The following is a 23,117-nucleotide window of genomic DNA, read 5'->3' as shown; positions in this document are numbered from 1 at the left end:
GAGGACACAGTTTCTTCCACTGTCCTAACCCCCACTGGTTTTTATGGCCAGAAGTTATAGGGACTTATATTTCTGGCACTGGGACCCTGGGCTGGATGGTCTGGACTGGGGCTGGGATCCCTCACTCCCCAGATAGCCCTCCCATTTTTTATCCATGACATGTGGATGTGGGACCACCCATTCCTGTGTCCATGCCTCTCTGCACCAGTCTGCACCTCTGCCTCTCCTACTCAACTGGATGACTGTGGTTTCTTTAAATCCTTAGTTGTTAGTCTTCCACACAGCTCAATTTTCTGACAATTCTGGGTGATATGTGTTTTGTGGTATAGCTTTTTTTTTTTGCTATAGTTGTGCACAGAGGTGAGGCCTGTTTACCTATGCCTCCATCTTGACCAGAAGTCCTCTCTAAAGAGTGCTTATTCATACTCAATCTGTGTATTACTTTCTATTGTGCCTCAGTATGGTAGTATTCAGTGTTAATCATATGTGTAGTGATCATGTAAAAACACATACGATTTAGCATGTATTAATGCATTGTACACATTAACATAGAATATTATTTTCCCTGCAATGGACCATTCTCCTTGTGCTAAAGAAACAGTACTGGGTATAAACATTTAAAATGAATAGTAAGAAACTATATCAGATATGTTTATTGTGCTCGACACATATGTCAAGACAAGGCTAAATATCATAGTAAAATCTATTAAATAAAAACACTCCACTTTAAATGAGCAGCAGATTAAAAAAACATGGTAAAACAACATTGTCTGTAATGTAAAGTTTTAAGCAAATAATAAGGAATCTCTTAAGAAAAGTCACCTTTTGGGGTTTCTTCATTAAGTGCCAGAAAGATAGGTGCGTTGGGGTTCCAGATCCCAGTGATGACATAGGCCCTCCCGTCACAGCTCTTTCCCATGGACTCCTGGGAAAGTTTGAAAAGGTACAGATCCATCAAGAAAATCACGATCTCAAACAATAAATATATCTTACTTTAAACAATCCAATTTACTAACGTTTGGATTTGTACTCCAAAGGGGGGTTTATTTTCTTGGTAAATTTTTTTACTCTTCAAAAACATCTCTTTAAACATTAAATTCTCCTACGGCTTTCTTCAAGGAGTTTCTGTTTAGAGACACATACCTCTTGATTAAAAGAGGTATATATACTCTTCCATGCTTGATCACACAAACATAATATTGCTATGAAGTTCTACCTACCTTGATCTTAGGCTGGGTGTCAAAATCTCATAATCTTACACATACTAGGATGTACGTACTTGCTATAAAAACTACAGTATAGATCTCGCTGATGACAGCTAAATTGAATAGCTAGTAACAGGCAAAGAAAGTATTCTCCTCTAATGCTCTAATGTTCAATATACTCTTAAAATATTAACTTACTTTGTCACAGTCCATACCTTCACAGTGAACACTTTCTTACTATATATACATATCAGATATCTATATACTTTCTTAAAATCACAAATCAACATTAAGAAATTTATATTGGTTTGTAATCATCATGGAAGTTTCTTGGCTATCTCCCTCCACCCCCACTCCCTCCTTCTTCCCTTCTCCCAACTATTTCCTCTATTCTTTAAGACTTTTCATTTCCTCTATTCTTTAAGACTTTTACCCAGCTAGCTCCTAACTCTCTCTACAGAAGCCAGCAACCCCCTTACTTACTGAGAGTAAGACCACATAAAGTTGCGTGTGTGTATGTGTGTGTGCTGGGGGTGGGGAGGTTAAAGGCTGTCCCACAGAAGAGCAGACAGATATAAACATGTGCATACGCAAAAAAAAGAGTATTACCTACATTGCTTTCAATTTCCTGTTATCAATTCCCTATTATGAATAGAGAGGGTTCAAAATGGTCAGACTAAAAGAAAGAGAACTGTTTTTCAATATTAACTACACACAAATGCTTCTCTGAATCCTTATAAAATTATTTCAGTCATGTGGTAACTACTATGCATATTTTTCTAGTGTATTGGTGATATTTCACCAATCAGATTGCATAGCTTGAGTGCAAGGACCACATTCAGTGAAATACACTCAAGGTCATGCAAAGGAAACTCAGTACCTCCAACACTCATATATTCACATACTCTCTCTCCCCCCATCATCTCTCCCTCCTCACCCCAATCTCTCTCCCTTATCTTCTCTCTCTACTTTCTAATAGGACCTTCATTAGGAATAAGAATGGGTACTTAACCACCCCACCAAAAAAAATCCATCACTGGACAAGAACTGTGCTATGCTTGAGTCCAGAAAAAAATGAGCTACACCAATCAAATTATTCCTTTCAATTAATAAATACCAAGAAAAGTGGGCACTGGAAAGTGGAACTGCAAAGTATGGTAAGAAGTCAGGTGATGACAGGCTCCATGTAAAATGAAGTCAGATGATGGAAGGAGATGTGCCTTGGGGCAATGAACACACAATACGATACACAGATGATGTATCATAGAATGGTACAGCTGAAACCTATATAATTTTATTAACCAATGTCACCCCAATCAATTCAGTAAAAATTAAAAAATAAATAAAATGAAATTAGATATATGATAACAAAAACTGTAGGGTGGGGGAAACTGCTAAATGCTAAGAAACAAATAGAGAACAACTTTTTAAATAATTAGTTATGCAGTCAAAAAACAAAGGCAAATTCTGGGAGGTGGGAAGGGGGAATAAAGCAGAGAGAGAGAGGCAGAGAACAGACAAGGAGGAGGAAAGGCAAGGAGGGAAAAAGGGAGGAGAGGAGGGAGAGAAGGAAAGAAAGAGGCTGAGAGAGACTTTCCAAAGCTTTCAAAGTTTGTTAGAATGAAGTGCACGAAGGTGAAACCTGTTCTCAAGAGTGTTCACACATTTTGACAGGTCAGAGAAGACACAGAAATATAAGCATCTTGCTCTAGGGGGCAGAAATACCACAAATGAGGCCAGGTTACAAGGAATATGACATTGGGTGATTACAAAGAAATAAGTTTGTAATAGCCGAAGCTCAGTGACCATGTATTAATAACCTAGTGTAGAGATGAACAACACTGGGTAGTAACAAATCATAGCTGTTGATAACTGAAAATCCAACCCCCAGCCTGACCACCTGTGTGCTGTTCAGGTCAGCCCGCCTCTCTTTCTGGGGCCTCGGTGCTGACCAGCCACTTGATTTCAGCATGGAGACTGCACGGGGCCTCCGAAGTTCACGCCAGGCCTGTAATCCTACAATCTGAATTTAAGTTCATGGAAAAATCTCTGCCAGAGATTCATCTTCACCTCTTAAACTCACAAAGACCATGACTAGTTAAGACCCAGGAGCTTCTAAGTGTTTAATGTCCACGAACTCCCTCCTCCAGGAATTTTCAGGGCTCCAACACTTCCTGGATTGCCTTAGGCAGAAGCACTTGCATTACTGCTGTGCTGTAAAGAGGGGTGGAGGACTGATGGATCAGCAGCTAATCTGTTTTCACATTCAATGGAACTGGCTGTCCCTACCTGACCGATGCATGCGGTACTTCCTCTGCGTTTCTGTGGCTCACTGGACCAACCGGACGAGAGCACTTAACCCACTGCTGTCGTTACAGACTTACGGGGTCTGTTTCCATCACCACACTATGACCCCACGGGTGGTGAGAGCTGTGTTCTACCTCATTCCACAACCTCAGCCCTTCACACAACTGGCACACAGCTGGGAGCTCAAAAATGCTTACTGAACCATTCCAGTACCACTAGGAAAATCAATGGGCTGTCACCATGAAATAAAGAAAATGTTGACACAATTGGTGACATTTACCTGACATTTGAAAAACACAGGTGAAAGGGAAAAAAACATGTAGTATTTGTTGTCACCAAATATAAAAATCTCAGTAAAGTAGAAAACTTTGTTTACTCTAAGATGACCATTTCCTACAACGTTTCTAAATTGCAAAGTAAATGTTTTCATTAACTGTAATATTAGAAGGTATTTCTGTTTAAAAGTTAAGATAGATTGCTATTTTTACATCAAATACCAACTCTAAAATATATATTGACCTTTAAGGGCATTCCTGAAATAAATGCTGCACCTGCAGTGAATACATTTTGCTGAGGACAGATAATCAAAAAGGACAAATTCAGAGAGGGAAATGCTTTTAAGAAAATAAAAGCAGCCATCATAATACCCAAGTTAATAACAATGCATTAGAATAAATAAAAGGCACCATATTCACCCTGGATATGCCTGTTATAATCATGTACTTGCCCTTTTGGGCTCAAAGAAAAGACTTCCTTCTAAGAAGCCAAACAATAAATGGATGGATATTGTCGTAAGTCTGTCCTTTTACTGCCTTTCAAGTTGCATATGATTTTTTGGTAAGAATTTTCCCAAATCTCTCCTTCCTTATTAATTTTAACTTTAGGTTTTCAAATTTCATTATTACTATCATACAGCTGAAAGTTAGAAACAATTTTCCCAATATGACATAATTCTGCAATAGAAAATGCATTAAAATATACAAGAACTATTATATCTTTACTTGCTTAATTAAAGTGTTTAAGGTTATCATTACCATATCCAGTAAATGCATGTCACTGTTCTTCACGTTTCGACCTGGGCTTAATAACATTCCAAAACATCTGAAAATATTGGGGGGAAGAAAGGAGAAATAAGGTATCAAGAATATATAGAAGCCCAGTAAGAAAAAGCTGTTTTATAATAACTACACAATCTGAGCTTTGTACTTACAAAGGTTTTTTTTTAACAAATAGCACAAGAATTCACTAAGATAAATAGTAAAAATCATATGGAAATTCCCAGATCTTTATTTTTGCATGTAAAATATTAGCAATGATCAGAAAACGTGATAAAAATGGCCACAAAATTGTTGATTGAGAGACAGAATACAGCAGTGAGATACAAATTGTTTCTAGACAGAACTGAGATTTTATTTGCCTTAGAGTTATTCCAAATATATAGGTCGAAATCATCTAACCCAGATAAGTTAAAAATGAGATTTCTAAAAAAGTAAGATACTTTGCTCTCCTTCCGCATCAAACTGTATTGACAGAAACAGTCGCCCAGGCCCTCAACAGTCATGTTGATTGAATACCTTATTAAAACTATGTTCTCAGTTGGAAAAAAAAAGTTGTATGAAACACATTACTAAAAACATTATTACATTAGTGCAAATATTATCCAATGTACTATTAACCATCTGCTTTATTCTGGGCTTGCTGATGCTAAAGAAGTGTGAGAACTCCCATTGACACTACCCCTTTATTTGTAAGGATTTTAATAAGCTCCAAAGTTCAATTAGATCTCACACTTTTTATTTGTTAGGGTATTCTTGTTAATTCTGCTTTAAAGGGAAGCGGAGTCCAGAGAAGTTCACCAATTCCCCCAACTCCGTATGGCTAGTCCGCAGGTCCTGCAACTCCAGAGGCCACATGATCTGCCCAGTGTCTCCCTGCCCACATCCACCCTTCCTAGAGTGCTTTTTAATGTTATTTATTTATAGAGAGAGGGGAAGAGAGGCAGAGAGAGAGGGAGAGAGAAAAGCTGACCGACTGCCTCTTACCTGTGCCCCTACTAGGGACCCAACCCAGGGACCAAACCCACGACCCAGGCACATGCCCTGACCAGGAATCAAACTGGCAACCTTTTGCCTTCCGGGACGACACCCAACCAAGTCACACCAATCAGGGGTTCCTAGAGTGTTTTTATTGTAGCTTTCCAAAATTTAAAAATATAGAGAATTTTATACAAGAAGTAAGATTTTTTTAATTTCAAAAAAATGTGGTAGCTGGCCAGTCAATATTTAATCTGATCTCTGTTATTTACCAAAGGTTTACTTTTCTAGCAGCATTGGCTCTTCTCCCCGTGAACCGGTGGCTGATCCTATCCAAACATGAGCTCGGGAAGCAGTAAAACAGTGTATTCTTCCTCTGAGTACCTCAGGATACTTTGCTCAGGATTCCCCTTCGGACTCCAAAAATAATCTAGTATGTAACGAAGACAATCTCTATAGACTCTGGGGGTAATTTTCCAAGTTTATTATTGTATCACTGAACAAAACATAATCTACTACAACAGAGGCAATCATACTCTAATAGTTGTTATTGTAATATGATTACTATACACTATTTGATCTCCCTCCTATGAACTCCTATAATAAACATGGTCTGTATAAATGAAATGTTAATTAATCACGCAGCTCATTGTACTATTTCTTCTACTGTTGCCTTATATTCTTTTAATAAAAAAGTTCATTCCTTTCGGATATAAAATGTGGTCCCCAACTAGAAAGTCAGGTCTGTGAGACAGAAGACTTTCCCCCGTAGCAGCCCCCTTACATTCCAGGGGTTCGTTCCCAGACCCGCGGCGACGCCGGAAACCGCGGACAGCACCCAACCCCGTGCACCCCATGTTTATCCTCCACATGCACGACATTTCACTTCAAGGAAGCGCCTGACGGCTTCTCTTTGGCACGTCCCAAATGCCAGCATCACCCCCCTTGCACTTGAGGGTCACTGGGAAGTAAAATGGGGGTGACTGGGATACCAGCCCTGCAATACCTCAACCGCCGATCTGAAAACCAAGGGGGCAACTTAGTCACTAACAGGCAGGCAGTGCAAATGGCCTAATTTTGTCATATTACGAAAAAAAAAACAAAACAGCATGCAATTTAAAACTTATAAATAGTTTATTTCTAGAATTTTCCACTCAATATTTTGGGACCATGACTCACTAGGGTAACCAAAACCATGGAAAGAGAAACTGTGGATAAGAAAAAACTACTGTATATTTGGCTTCAGTTTTCATCACTCACAGATTTTTTAAAGAACAATTCCCCAGCCCTGGCTGGTTTGGCTCGGTTGGAACCTCAAAAGGTCGCAGGTTTGACCCCCCCGTCAGGGCACACATCTGGGCTGTGGGTTCAGTGCCTGGTTGGGGCACGTATGAAAGGCCACCAATTGATGTTTCTCTCTCACACTGATGTTTCTCCCTCTCTCTCTTCCTCTTCCTTCCCCTCTTTCTTCCTCTTCCTTCCCCTCTCTCTACAATGTCCTTATGTCCTTAGGTGAGGGTTAAAAAAAGAACAATTCCCTGTATTATAGGATTTTCAAGTTATAAAACTACTATATACTCATTGCAAAAATTTAATGAATACCAAAGTATATAGCAAAAAAGTAATCCTCCCTCCTTTATCTTAGCCTCCTTCGAAACCAGTGCTAACAGTTCAGTATGCAGCCTCCCTACCTTTCTTTTTGCTTTTTAAAAAACATTTAAACTCTTAGCCCTGGCTGGTGTAGCTCAGTGGATTGAGCGCGAGCCTGCAAACCAAAGGAATGCAGTTCAATTCCCAGTCAGGGCACATGCCTGGGTTGCAGGCTGGTTCCCAGCAGGAGACACATGAGATGCAACCTCGCATTGATGTTTCTCTTCCTCTCTCTCCTCCTCCTCCCCCCCTCTAAAAATGAATAAATAAAATCTTTAAAAAATTTTTTAACTCTTATTTTGTTTGTCTAGCACTTGCAGGTAAATGGTGCAATTTTATATTTCCTTAATATAATATTCCTGTGTTAAGCTCAACTGCAAAAGGAGCCTTGGAAGTTTAGGTTTTCCTTAAATGGCAACACATATTACCTTATTTTTATGATCTTTGATGCACTGTTCTTTTTCTGGGTTATAAATAAAAAATCCTGCCACCGACTAGCAGTGTGACCTTAGAGAAAGCACCTAACCCCCTTGGGCTTCTGCTTCCTCCTTTTGAAAGGAGAAGTATAATAGATACACTCTGAGGGTTCTTCCAGCACTAAATTTGCACAACTTTTTTCCTATCAATATCAAGCTGCATTAGTCATTTCCAAAATTATACTTCATTAAAGCACACCAGGTTTCCTATGGGGACAAGCAAGGTCTATTAGGAATAATGTGTCAGTAATTAGATAGATATTATTATTACCACAAACACCTAAGGCAAATATTAAGTGTTTCACCGGGGAATTCAAAGCATTCAACCTTCTCTTATTAACTCTATAAATAATGTAGACAGCAAATTGCTTTCACACCTATTTTCTCAAGGAGCTCACAGTCTAGTGGGGGAGAAAAATAAGTAAACAGGCAATTACAACCTGATACGGTAAGTTCTCTGAATGTTAGTGCAGAATGTTAACAAGGCAGAGCGAGACACAACCACCATCATCTATCACACACTGCAGCAAACAGCTGACCTGCCCAGAATGTGAAATCGAACCTCTGAGAATGAGATGATAGCATCACATTAATTATACCAGCTATTGTTTGTTGAATGTCTTATTTTCTTTTTTTCTCATTTCTTCTATTACAATTGTCCTAATTCTTCCCCCTCCGCCCTCCTCTGCCCGGCCCACCCCTGCTCCCACAGTGCATGCCCACACTGTTGTCCATACCCATAGGTCATTCGTACACGTTCTTTGACTAGGCCCTTCCCCTTCTTTCCACCGTCTCCCCCCGACCTCTGCCCTCTGGCAGCCGTCAGTCTGTGCAACATTTCCATGTCTCTGGTTATTGAAACTTCACTTTAAGTCAGACATTACTATATTATGACATGTGTATTTCAAACCCACCTTCTAATAACCTAGAAATAAAACCATTGTTCCAGAAAGTAGAAGTGATTTGCTCAAACCACACACCTATCAAATTGTTAACACTGGACTAAAGCCCGTGTCTGAGACTCCCAAACTGCGTGGGCTCTTCTGCACTATACCATGGCCGCCTCCCTGGCCGCCTCCCTGGTTTTTAGGTAGAACAGATTACACATTAACACTGCAAACTAGAGTAGTGCCAGTTACAGATTATTATTTCAATTACCACTATAAATATGAATAAAAAGTTTGGCTTTCCATAATACCTAGTGAGATTTTACTCAAAATGGATTTTAAAACAGCTTTTAACACCAAGTTAGCACCCATACCGACACAAAAACTCTGTATTTAGCGTTGTTTCAGAGTTAATGATGGAAAAATAAGTAAGAAAAACAAAGGTGATATGTTAAAGTGCTGCAATGGGAAACATCCTTTTTTAACTTTTCCTTTTTGTCCCTCAAATCATTAGGACTCTACACACGTCCATGAAGACTCTGGGTAAAAAACAGGAAGAAAGGAGGCAGGCCTCCGACGAATATTAGTTCAAGACAATCGTCTCTTCCTAAACTCCTGTCATTAAAAATGAAAAATGACGGCACGACAGGCGGGACAGACAACTGCAAGCCACAAAAGCTAGAACTCAACCAGGGCTTTTCAGAACAATATATAAAAACACTGAATAATTTCATGAAAGTTGGAATTCTAGTTAGTCTCAACCTGAAGAAGTTAAAGCAAAAGATAGTTAGAACAGTCTCCTGCACAAAACTACTGGGATTGTTTTCGCCTTACTGAAGGAAAGAAAGACACACAGGCATTCCTCACTAGGCACAGATGTGTGGAACTGCGCACTATATACAAAAGTGACCTTATGCGTATATTGATTTTTCTCCACGAGAGAAACCATGATTGTCCTGTGACCTTTAAATACTGGTAATGACAGATCCCACACTCTGACCAGAGACACAGGTGTTTGAGGTAGGGAAGAGGACAAGATCTTCAGACAAGCATAGGTCAAGAAATTAAGAAGCTAGATTATCAGAAAAGTCATCTACATAGATACAAAAAATGCCCAAAATGAAAAGAAGCCTAATACTTAGAATGACAGTGAGCCAGAAGCTCAATCTTCCAAGAATGATGGGAACCCCAAGGGTGTGTAGGTCACAGCAATGAGAAGGGGAGCATGAAGGACAGAGAGGGAAGCAACACGAAAGCGGAGAGAGAGGTGAAACACCAGGGCATGCACTCTGAAGCTGGGGGTTTTAAGGAGGAAGGAACAACTGTCTGGAAGAAGCAAAGGCATGCGGGAAAGATGCCTGCCCATCTCCAGGCCAGAGGCGCAAAGGGTGAGAAACGCCCACCATTAAAAAGGGCTGTACGGGGAGCGGTGGACTGAGGCAACAGCCAGATCCTAAAGTGAAGATGATGAGGTGGAGGAGCGAAGGAGCTGTGCTGATGATGGACTAGGAGTTCCAGAGTGGGGAATGGAATGGTTGAGAAAGTTGGGCCACGGTGGACGAGGGGTGTGTCACATGGGGGGATATACACAGTCATGGGGATTAGAAACCGAGTATTGGTGGAAAACCCAGGACTCTGAGACTTCTTATAAGGCCTGAAAGAAACAAGCAAAATAGAAATAGATGATTTCGGTGAGGCTAAAGGTTCAGAGTAGAAAGAAGGACCTTGGCAAAAACATGCAGAGCTCTGCAGTACCCCACTTTACTCCAGCTGGGGCAGTTAAGGTGCCCAGGTCCAGGCAGGGGTAGAGTTATCAGAGGAATGTGGGGTTCTGGGCACCCTCTTATTATTACTGATGGGGGGTAAAAGGGGGACAGAATACATGAGTATGGAGGGGGTTTTACTCAACGTGCATCAAGAAAAGACTACTTCTGCATGTCCCAGTTTGACGAGTTTGCAAAGTATGAATACATACTTGAACCCAACTTTATATTTATTTTAAATTAGCTCATAACTACAACTCACAAATGCTACTGTTCCTCTGAGGGCAAGGTCCCAAAAAGCTTTCCCATGTCCTCATAGAGACCTTCCATTTGGCAAATACAGACTTTCTATGTTATAAAAGCTACATACGCAAAGACAGAAATAGTGATTTTAAATGTGATTCCTGCATGAAAAACTAGTCGTAACAAAACGCCCTTGTATTGGGGTCCCCGGGAGCACTCCAGTGGAGCTCTGCCACGAGGACTCAGCACACACCTGTATTCATGTCCATGATTTATCAGAGTGAACTGATACACAGCAAAATCAGCAAAGGAAAAAGGCGCATGGGGTGAGGTTTAGAGGAAAGCAGGGCGAACTCCAAGACGCCTCTTCCTGCAGAACCGCGGAGGACACACCCCCTCCAGCAGTGAGCTGAGACGCGTGAAATGTCTACCGTGGAAGCTCAGAGATTCAGTGTCTAAGGTTTTTATTGGGGGCTGATCTTGTAAGTACCCTCGGCCTACCATGCACCAAAACTCCCACCGAAAGCAGGTGCTGAGCAAAAGCCACGCTGTTTGCACCCACAGTCTGGGCACAGTGAGCCATTGCTGTCAATTCCAGGAATGGTGGGGACCCTTCTGACACCCAAGCCTCCGGACACCGGCCAAGAATCCAGCTCCGGAGCAGACCCTCAGGAGTAGCAGTTTCCGGCCTGCACAGCCCTACTTTGCTATCGACATTTCTAGTAAAGAAACCTTTAATATAAAACAGTATCATCTGTGTGTGAAATAATGTCGATTCCCCAGAAGCTCAATTTCACTTAAAACAAGTGAATCAAGCTATGTAAAGCTTTGGTCAGTTACCACGAGAATAACAATTGTCTATAATGGGATATAGGAATAATTTATCCATATGTAAACCTTAAAAAAAAGATGAATGACAATTAGAAAAATAACATGAGAATAAAAAGGACAAGTAAACTTATTAAACCATATAGAAAGTAGAAAAATCAAATTAATATTTAAAGCACAAATACAAAAATCACATATAATAAAAACATTTAACTTTTGTTAATTAATCCCCTAAAATCCTACTAAATAAAAATACATTTCATGTAGTTCTTCCTCTTTCTTCCCTTCAAATGAACCAAAATTTTTTTAATTTTTATTTTTATTTTCTAAGTATAGTTTATTGATTATGCTATTAGTTGTCCCATTTTCCCCCTTTATCCCCCTCCACCCTGCACTACCCCTCCCTCCAAAGATCTTTAAAAATTGTTTTAAACTATATTACCATTATATGTAAGAACAAAATAGTAGTAAGTAAGCCATGTTTACCAGTGATATGAAATAATTACAGTGAGCCCTCCACATCTGTGAGCTCCACATCTGCTAATTCAACCCACTGTGAACCAAAAATATTCCAGGAAAAAACCTGCTGCTGACAGGTACCATGTAGTTAGGCCTACGATGTGTCAGGAACTTTATGAGACTGGTTACTTTCATCAGGTACTAATTTAAATAGATGCTACCAGTGGAGATCCAATTAGAAGTGAGAAAACACAATAATTTGAACAGGAAAGGTGTACCATAAAGAATTATTCAATGTAACGGGAGAATAACGAGAAACAGAATTCTAAAGAATACCCTACAGCTAAGGGAGAGCCTGAAGGCTCAGCAAACTCAGAAGGAGGATCCTCCCCCTAAAGCTGGTATTCATACCTCACAGGAGAGGACGGACTGCAACTCAGTTTACTGAAGTTTACTGGGCTGTCCAGGCAAAGCTGGGCCACAAGCAAGCAGGAAACAACCCTCGAGGTGCAGACAGCCAAGGTGCACTGGCAGGCTAACAGTGGAAATGGGGCTCCTGGAGCCAGCTCACTGGCAGAGTGGCGTGATCCCTGGAGAGAGACCACAGTGTTTGTGTCTGGAGGGCCATGGAAGGTCTCACTGAGCCAGGACCAGGACTGAGCTCGGAGGACAGCACACACTGGGTGTCCAGCTGGAGCCCAGTACCACAGGGTGTCCCAGAATCTTACAGCAAGAAACAATCACTCCAGAACAGGAAAGAGCAGTCCCTGGCTCCTGCAGTGTCTCTCCAGCACCCTCTACTGGCACAATATTGTGTTTGCTTGCACAAAATTGGCCGAGTAAAACAGTAGATTTGGAAGCAAGAAGCAATAAACTGATAACCAGCACAGGACATAATTAAAATACCTCACCTCTTCTAATTATTTAATAGCCATGTTAGAAATCACAGTTTCCCATACCAATAAATAAGAAATAATTTATATAATGTAAATCAAGAATATAAAGTGATTCAGCCTTATGGAAAATATGGAGGTCCCTCAAAGAATTAAAAATAGATCTAACATGTAATCCCGCAAGCCCACTTCTGGGTACAACCCCAAAGGAAATGAAAACAGGACATCAAGTACATATGAGACATACGCACTCCCGTGTGTATTGCAGCCTCATTCACAATCGCCAAGACACAAAAACCACCACAGCACCCATGGATGGGTGCAGAGATCAAGAAAGTGTGACACACACACAGGGAATGTCATTCAGCCATGACAAGAGGGAAGTCCTGCCCCTGCATCAACATAAACGGACCTTGAAGACACTGTGCTAAGTGACAGGGGAACAGAAGAGATGCCGTGAGAGGGCACAGACTCACGATCAGGAGTGAGCAAGCACTAGCGGCCGGATGTGCAGTGCAGTGAACGCAGACGACACGGCATTACAATCAAACTTGCTAAGGGGCCGGGTCTGAATCACTCCAACCACAAGGAAGAAATGATGATTAAGTGACTGGACAGAGGCGCTAACTATCACTACAATGGCAGTCATGTCACAACACATAAATACATTACATCGGTATGTTGTATACCCTACATTTACACAGTGCTATATGTCAAATGGATCTCAATAAAAAAAATACTTCTGCATTTGAACAACCAGGAACTCTCCATCTAGGACGAGGTAGCCCCTTTTTTGTCCATAACTGTATTGATTAGTCACCTTAAGTAAAGCAAATATCTCTTGCCTCTAGAAAAACAAATAATTAAGAAATTATTATTATATTATAGAAGTGTCTTATTATTTACAAAAGAATTCGGAAAGAACTCCCATAGGAATCTACAGACTGTACCGGTGTCAATCCCCTAATTTTCATAGTGTAGTAGGGGCACGCCCAATGTTACCAGTGGGGGCGTCTGAGGAAGTGTCCATCGGGCCTCTCTTATACTATTCTGAGTTCATAATGATTTTCGATTTAAAAGTTCGTTTAAATATGAACTCCAAGATATCCAGAGCAGAGCAAGTATAAAGACATGGTGTTCGTTAGCATATGATGCTGACGGGGAACAGCACTACACGGACTGCTCTGTCTGGTGCACCGGCCCCTCTCCTGGGTGCCTGCAGAAGCCAGCAGTAAAGATACCGGACACTCTGTCCTGATTACAGGTTCTGGTAAAACGGCTGAAAGACAGATAGAACTTCCAATTGTTCACTCTCCAAAGCACCTTAAGTAACTACCAGAGAACAATGCAGTCATGTTGTATACTATACCCTATTTTCCTAAGGAAAAAGAGAGCTATCTTTCTACTAACTTTTCCTCATTTTCAAGATAGAAAAGAATGATGTCCATTAAGGAAAAATATTAGAACATCTAAAACTCTTAATTTTCTTAAGCGATTTCACAGACATGCTAGCTCACTCAGAGAATAAAAGATGCCAATCAAACAAACATCTAGGTAACTTCGAGTCAGTGACTTGAGCTTCCTCCTAAATCAAACCAAACAACTTGCTAGGGTATCAGCAAAAACAAGTGCTGGGTAAGTTCAGCAAAAGACCCTGAGAATGGCCTGCCGTCCAATTACAGCAGCACAAAGTAATCAACAGCTCAAACACGACATCCGTCTACCTTAGTGATGCCAGATTGCACTGGACCACCACTGGCGCTGCGAGAAGAGAAGAGCCCCTGTTGATTTTTGTTTACTCGTTGGCTTGGAAATCATTTCCTCAAGAAAATAGCACAAGAAGAGGAAACTGTCAATCACTCATGCTAAGAAGTATGGTACTTAACACTTCAAATTCTCATTACATATGGTTTTTTGCTATAAACCAGCAAGCACGAATTAAGAACTAAACAAGAATTTACAATCAGAACAGGCACATCTCTGAGTAACTCTACAAATGACCACATTGCTTTCTAGTAATAACGTGTTATGTATTTTAATGTACATGTAATGACTGCACCACCCCCAAACCCAGAGAAAAGGAAAAAACCCTTCTTTCCTAGCACTGTTGGCCCACGTCACTCAGTACAGAGTTAAAGGCTTATAATGAATCTAATAACCGTGCCCTTCATCCCAGTTCCCACAGTCAACACCAGGGCAGGTCTGTGGGAGTGATTTAACAGACAGAAAACGCTGAGCCAGCTAACCTTCCACAGGCCTGGAGCTACCGTCATTAGAACACTGCTTCTTCTCAAGGACTTGCAAAGAGACCCATTTTCTAAATGCATACAGCATTATTTTTCCTAAATCATTTCACTACAAAATAAGAAGTCATACTTGGCAAAAATCAACTAGTCAAAAATATAATACAGCAGAAAACAAAAAACTGCCCACTCAGTTCTCAGGTTATCAAGTATAACCAACAATCCATTCAAAGCATCAAAGTGGGTGCTGTGCAATGGTGCGTTTTAAATGCTACATAAAGCTCTGAAAATCCGTAAATCCGTATCAATTTAGCAGTATGCAAGTAAATCTTTTGCAAATTTCTATGCATGGTGATACAAAACCCATGGAAATGCCAGTAGTCAGGGACAGAGAAAAACACTGATCAGCTGCTTCTTGCACTTGGGCTGAATGAGGACCAAACCCACAACCCAGGCATGTGCCCTGACCAGGAATCAAACTCCCAATCTTATGGTTCACAGGACAATGCCCAACTAACTGAGCCACACTAGCCGTGGCTTTATAAACTTAATCATTTATCCAACAAGTGTTTTATAAGAGGCAGCAGGGAGTAAGAAGCTATATTCTGATATCAGATTGTACCCAGTATTTAATCGTATGATCTTGGCAAGTTACTTAACCTCTCTGTGCCTCCGTTTCCTCCCCTGTGTAACACCCAGAACCGCACTGCTTCAGCACAGAAGAGTGAGGACTCTTTCACTCTAAGTGAGGCTGAGTGAGGGCTGGGCAGCTGCACACGAAGCTGTGCCCCTAGCACTGTGTGGAGGCTGAAGACTATGGGAAAAAATGACTTCGCATTTGCCTTCAGAGGGGTCAGGATGGATCATCGCAGTATAATTTATCAAATGTGTACGTATGAGGAACGCCTGAACTCCTGAATGCACAATTGGCTTCCTTCATAATGAAAAGGAGTATTTAAAAAACCCAAAATATTGTCAATTCGCATTTGGAGTGGGTGATGGGTGTACTGGGGTTCAGTATATTATTCTTGCCACCTTTGTTCATGTGGGAAACTTTACATGATAAAAAGCTGCTTTTAAAAATGATAAACCATTTCTCTGTTAAAGGATAAAACACAAATTATCAAACTTGAAGGATTTTCTTTCACACCAATGCCTTTATGCTACAAATGAACTGTCAGCAGCAGTGTTTCCAATTCAGAGGTATTACGAATTCTCTTAACAAGATTGCCCCCTAGTGGACTACTTTAAATTCCACCATTTAACATCGTGTGACTTAAACATATTGAATACCACGTAATAACCCAACAAAATACTGGATTTTTCCAGTATTTCTCTGGAAAAGGTTTTTTCCTCCAAAGGAAAAAATAAACCCAGGTATTTACAAAATATCACACAGCACAGGAAAGTCTGCCCATTAGGTTGAACAAAGTATTATTTAAGGAAGCCCGTTAGCCTAAAGCAATCTCAGTCAATGTTAGAGTAGACGTTTACAGAGGTCACCTGAGAGATGTGTGGAAAAGCAAAGAAACTTAACATGGATTTAGTGATTACTGCAGAATATATGAACTCACAGTTGTTACTATCATAAAGATTAATTACATTAAAATAAAAGCAATATATGAGGGAGGATCCCCTCCAAAAAGCAACATAATTATCTTCTGGAAGGCAGGTCCCTTGTAGTACAGGCTTCCCCTGCTAGGTGAGTGTTCTAGGAACCCGTCTGTATCAGTGTACCAGCAGGCGTCATTGTGAGAGGCTATGCCCGGCTTTAGGAAAAAAAAACTTTTTTGAAGACTCCTTCGACATGTTTGCCCATCTCGGGATGGGTGATTTACAAGTGCACCTGCTCACAATGCACTGAGTGTTCAGCAACTTTTGACCACAAATGGCATGACCCCCATGCCCCACCCTCCCATTCACCCCATCTCGGCCCAAGTGCTTTTTTTGTTTCCCCAAATGAAAAATGTCCTCAAAAGGAAACATTTTGCTGATGTGGAAGAGGTGAAACAAAAAACTACAGAAGCACTAAAAGGCATCAAAATCAACAAGTTCAAAAACTTGCTTTGAGCAGTGGGAAAAAAGTCTCAATGGGTACATTGCATCAAATGGAGAGTAATTTGAAGGTGACTGAGGTTTAAACATGTAAGAATAAATATGCAGTTTTTGAATAAATAAATTCCAGTTTGGGGAGTTTCCCCTCACAGTAAGCAGCTATACATAGAATGATTTGTAACTATCCCAATACTATGCAAATGTGTACTTGCGATTTACGTAAAATTTCTATTGATAGCAATATATACTGACTCAAAAAGTACTTTATCTCGACTTAGGCAGAAGTTCAGATAACATGCTCTGAAAATGCCTTAAAATTATTTTAAAAGTAGCTGAAGTGATAATGAAGACACTGATTTGAAGATTATTGAAGAGATTCTGAATGAAGTTGTCTTATGAATATGAGTGGGGAAAAAAGTAGCATTTCTAAGTTTTCATTTCATATAATACGTTTATAATGCTGGTATAAAGTGTACATGTAAATGTTTAAGTTAACCAATAAAATATTATGATTGGGCATTCGATGATTTCATCTTCATTCATCCAACCGGGGGCTTCTCATTGGAAAAAGCAAGGATGGCACCTTTCCCGCACGCACAGTATAGGCCTCTGGAGTGGGGGCACAGCAGACTTCTCAGTCATAAAACGCCAAGATTCTTAAGTAATCACTGAAGGTTAAAGTACTCACCCCAGCACCTACTACCTCCTTGCCTGTGTCACTACAGACTGCATCAATGGAGAGACGCCTTTTGTTACGCCAGGAAGAACGTGCTGGGCGTGTCCAAGGACACAGCATGTGGGGGGCTCCCACCATCGAATTCTGGAACCATTTCAACATCAAAGAAATTAAGCACTATAGTGAATTATAAACTACTGCAGGGAGTGGAGGGTGGAATTCAGGAGTCTATACTAATAAGAAGTAGATAAATAAATGAAAGAGAAGGGAGAGGTCTGGCCTACATGAGAATACCAAGGGCTAATAAATCTAGAAAAAGGGCAGGAGACAGAAAATTCTCATTTTGCATTCATCATAGTAAAGACTGGATCAGAAGAGAATCACAAATGAATAAATAAAGGGAGGAATTCTGATGAGAAGCAAGCTATTTTCATGGACAACCCCACAGATAGCTTACTAGTTGCAAGGGAGAAATAAAGCAATTACAGTGAAGAATTCAGACATCCTGACCAGGTCATCAAAACCAGCACCACCAGCGAGGGAGAGATGGCCACCAAACACCTCCAGGCGTGCAGCACCATGAAGGGAACCTCACTTACAGAATTAACAGCCTGGATCTAAGCATGAGGAAATGCTGGAATAACCAATCCAAAAGGAGCGAAGTTAAAAGAAGGGTAAGGGACACAGCTTTTCAGAACTGTTCATTTTGTAAGAGACAGAAAGGCTGCAGAAATGTTTCCAGATTAAAGGAAGCAAAGACATATGGCAACTTAATGCTGTGCATGGGAATCCTGAGCTGGAAGAGGAAAGGATGTTATGGATTAACTAACAAACCGGAAACAAATGGCAAGTCAAATACAGTATCGCATGAATGCTAAATTTGCTGCAGATACATATAATGTGGCTACAGAGGAGACACCCACTTCCTAAGGAAGAACGTGAGAACAAAACCCCATGAAGTATATAACTTATCCTTAAATTGCTCAGAAAAGCAAATGCGTGTGTGTGTTGTGTATATGTGTATGTGGGTAAGTAGGGAGAGAAAAACTGAGAGAGAGAGACACAGAAACTGAGAGGTTGAGAAAGTGGGCGCAAAGTTAATGGGCTAAATACGACCAATAGATGGTTCTGAGTAGAGAGAACACAAGTGTTCTCTGTACATGTTGTATTTCTTTACCTCTTGTATGCGTTCGAAAGTTAATTTCAAATAAAAAGACTGAAACATTGCTGTAATTACTGCTAACCAAAAAAAAAAAAAATCTTAAATCTCATTATCATTCTTTTAGGACTAAACTACTCAAAATCAACAATACCTTTACCTTCAGCTATTATTTTTCTTCAATTTTAAGAATCCATCAATTTTAAGGCTCACAACTATTTTTTATTCTACCAAGACAGGGGGGAAAAAACACATGAGAAATATAAGATGCCACCAACTGTTAAACACTCCTTAATTTCAGGGATGTTAAATATGAAAATGTGCCTCTTAAAAGTGATGAAGTAGGGTTTTTGTGTTTGTTTCGCCAACAAATCACATAGGTGCATCACTCTACCAAGACGCTGCAGAGAACTTTTCATCTGATACCAAAGACGGGAAGAAAGTGGAGCCAATTACCTGACCCTCTAAAGAAAGCTGCAGACACCTTTTCTTAGGTTCAGTTGGGACAGAGGTTCCCATGATGCCATCAGCCAGAACCTGGACTGGCCCTGACCTTCACCCCAGTCTGGAGAACGGAGGTTTTGGGGGGAGAGGGAGTGGTCAACAGTGGACAACAGCCTTCACAGAGAAGCTTCTTTTCTCTGCGATCATCAATTTCTCCCGCTCCTCCAAGCCAAGTGAATAGGTATGTGTTTTTATTTCCAGTGTTTTGCCACTATAAAAAAATGCTTTAAGAAATATATTTTTAAGTGTCCTTTAAATGGTATACTTTTATTTACAATGAGATACAGTCCCAAGAATGAGACCCATGTGTCCCATTCCAGGCATTTTTTAATCTTCATGGACGTTGCCAGATTGCTTTCAAAGAGCATGTACACATCCCTTACCTTCACCTCCATATCCCCACAGCTGTGCCTGTTATATTCGCCAGTCAGGTATCTTACTGTTACCTTAATTGGGACTCTTTACAAATGCATGTTTGTTGGCCATGTAAAGAGCTTTGCTATTCATACTCCTGCTTGTTTTTCTCCCTTTTTTTCTGTCAATTGTTACGAAATTTATATATACTATACATATTAACCTTTTATCTGTCATCTATATTATGAATATTTTCTCTGTACTTATCATTTGTTATTGACTTTATTTATAGTATGCTTTGTCCTACAAGGTTTTTGTTATATGCAAATGTATACATAAGTATATAAATACACCCACACATATATGTATGTATTATGTGTGTGTGTACATTTATATATTTAAAAGATATGTACCCATCTTTTAAAGCCTCCAAAATCCCAGTTAACTACATGCACTGTTTAATAATAATAAATGTCTTACATGTAAATAAGGAACTGCAGAAAAAAGGGATCTGACCAGAGTTGAAGAAGTGATTACCAAAAAAATAAAGCCATCTCATGATTATCGCCCCGTCGGTAAGCTTTGCAATGAACCAGTGACATCTAATTTATTTAAGGGTGGCCAGAGCGCTGTGCCTCTCATCCTCACTCTCCGCCTCAAGTGCAGAAACGGAACCACCGTGAAGAGCGCAGTGAGTGAGCCGCACGCACGGCTGAGGCTCGGCAGTGCGTCTCCTGACATACCGAGCATCGTCAGTATGGGTTCTGACAGCATTCAGAGCAAGCTGCTTACCTTTCAATGGCTAATTCTTTGTTAGAAAGTTGCTGCACTGTAATCACAACCTTCTTCTCTATTCCTTGTTTTAATTTGAAATAAAATTTATCTCTATCCTTAGGCACAGGGCTGAAACAGCAAAAAGAAGAGGACTTAGCAATACAGTAAGTAATACAATAAAATACGATCACCTATCCCAACGTCAGAATGGGACAGCAAACTACTGATATTTAAGCAACAGCACTTTTACTCTTAAAACGTCTCAACTCCCATCTGGCCCCTCAGTAACAAACTATAAATTTTATAGTCAACAAAACCTGACTAAGGTTAAAAACAAGATTTTTAAAATAACATCACTTCAAAGTTTAGTTTTTCAACATAACAGAGTTAGGAATATGACTTAATTATTTTTAAAGACGGTCACATCTCTGGTTTAGCTAGTAGCGCAGTTATGAGTTCTTCTAGCATAGCGAACGCCAAGGCAGAAGAACAGAAGAGCGTACTTTTAAACCTCTAGAACTTGAGATGACTGCGACATATCCAGGCAAGCGTAAATTAAAAATGGACAAAGGGGTATGGACGGTAGCAGTGCAGCCTAGGCCAGACTGACTGCTCTGAAGAATTATCATTGAAACAATAAATGTCTAAAATATAGGTCATCTTATCTGAAAATGAAAAATACCTTGAGGAGGTTATTTGACCTAATACTCAAATTTGTTTGTTTCTGTACAGAAACAAATAAAACGCCTGCCTGACAATTACTGGTAACACTGAAAGCACAGTCAAGGCACACGAGTGACCACTGGAATACAATCATGTCCTACTATCTGCCTATTTCTGAATTGGAGAAAACATTCTAAATATACAATGGAATAAATGGGTTAAGTAAATGGTGGTCAAACCACACGATATACTGTTGATAACCATTAAAATGACTTTAAGAATATTTTAATGGAAAAATTCTTATATCATAAAGTTAACAGAAAAATTTGTATATATATTGATTGTACAAAAATACCCCATAGAAATAAACAAAGAGAAAATTACTAAAAGTGATTGTCTTACTGACAAGACTATAGCTGTTTTCCATGCTACCTGTATTATTTTACTAAGTTTTATGTAATGAAGATCAGTATTTTTAAATATTAAGACGATCATTTACATGAAATATCTGAAAAGCATGAGAAAAGCAAAGCATATTCATTCACCAGTCCAATATTTCTTTAGGCTGTTAAAGCTTTATCCAAACACTGTATCGTTTCTAGAATCTTTGTGCTAGCCAACACCATAGTTCAAGCACAATACCAATTTCTATTTTTCGCAATAACCTCACCTAAAGTTGCCTTTCCCATCGTCTTCTTTTACCTCCAAGGAGACACTGAAGGTAAACACATCACTGTCAGGGGTCGGAATAACCGAATCTTTAACATCAGACACTTGTCTGGAGGCACGTTTGAATGCTGTGCAGAAACTGTATAAAATTCTGCTTACCTAAAAAGAATAAAAATGGGAGAAGGATCAGGCAAAGACTTTAACTGCATTTTGATATCCTTCTCACCTAATTCTTGAATCCATAAATTTCCATAATCGTATTTTTCTTTAGCAGATAGATATAGTCTAAGCATACTCATACAGTTTATAATAAAGTTTATAATGTGTTACATAGCTTATAATATGTAGTGTACATATAGTCTAAACATAGTGACTTCTTTGAAAGATATTTAAGTTCACGTAAGAACTCTATTCATAGATGTTTCTAGACGTTCGAATATACTATATTGCAATGAATGAATCTAAAAATTACTAGGATGATGCTGCCATCTAAACCTTCCACCATCTAAATCAACACACGCAAACAAGGGGTATGGACGGTAGCAGTGCAGCCAATTTCACTTTTCACTTCCCTCAGCATCACAGGATGAGACACATGAGGCATTAAATGAAGCAAATACTGCTTTTAGCAATAAGCAAACATGGTAACATGGTTAAAGAGCTTCTAGTGTCGTTACACAACAGTGTTGTATTGAAACGGTCTTCTCTCTCTTACTAGTATTAAGCCACCCTGATGATTACTTTATATAGAAACGCAAATATTACCCTCTTCCCCCAAAGCGGAGCAGCGTTCTAAATCCCACACTCTCCCAGAAGTTATTCTTTCCCTCAGTTCCAAAGGAAGCATCATACCACCTGTGTAACCCTGAAGCACGAAAGACCTTCCAAACCTCTTAAGCCACTCAGGAGTTGAACAAAGAAAAGAGGATGAAATAAAAAAGATTTTACAAAGATCATATTTTCAAAACCTTCCATTGGGAAGAACAAGTAAAGAGGAATATTAATAAATCCTTCATTTTAGATAGAGTGGATTCACACTTGAATCCACTGAATTATATTAGTCTAGGACTAATATTTTGTAATTCACTTAAAACAAGAGCACTTGTCAACAAAATTTCTTAAAGTATGGGATCTTTCCTCATTTTTGTTGGATTCATATAGTATACCTTTTCTCATACATTCAGTCTATCACATTAAAAAAAAAGTGATCTTCTAACCTCCAATAGCCAAACTCACACATAAGCTGCCCTGCCAATGTCAAATTAATAGCTTCTTA

At 39.7% G+C, this 23,117-nt stretch overlaps 1 protein-coding gene across 6 annotated transcripts in view; it reads right to left on the bottom strand.

Annotated features, from left to right (window-relative positions):
* Positions 1–23,117, bottom strand: part of RABGAP1L (RAB GTPase activating protein 1 like) — a 425,645-nt gene that overhangs the window by 339,047 nt on the left and 63,481 nt on the right. For all 6 annotated transcript variants that reach the window (XM_037145558.2, XM_037145559.2, XM_037145560.2 and 3 more), the window contains 4 exons: positions 21,843–22,000; positions 20,528–20,638; positions 4,547–4,613; positions 823–925 (listed from right to left, as the gene is read on the bottom strand). In XM_037145558.2, coding sequence (XP_037001453.2) covers positions 823–925; positions 4,547–4,613; positions 20,528–20,638; positions 21,843–22,000 — 439 coding nt within the window. The remainder of the gene's footprint in view (positions 1–822; positions 926–4,546; positions 4,614–20,527; positions 20,639–21,842; positions 22,001–23,117) is intronic.

Source organism: Artibeus jamaicensis, unplaced genomic scaffold, assembly GCF_021234435.1.
Source record: "Artibeus jamaicensis isolate MK-2021 breed Jamaican fruit bat unplaced genomic scaffold, CSHL_Jam_final contig_327, whole genome shotgun sequence".
Taxonomy (NCBI): domain Eukaryota; kingdom Metazoa; phylum Chordata; class Mammalia; order Chiroptera; family Phyllostomidae; genus Artibeus; species Artibeus jamaicensis.
This window is presented reverse-complemented; position numbering and strand designations above follow the sequence as displayed.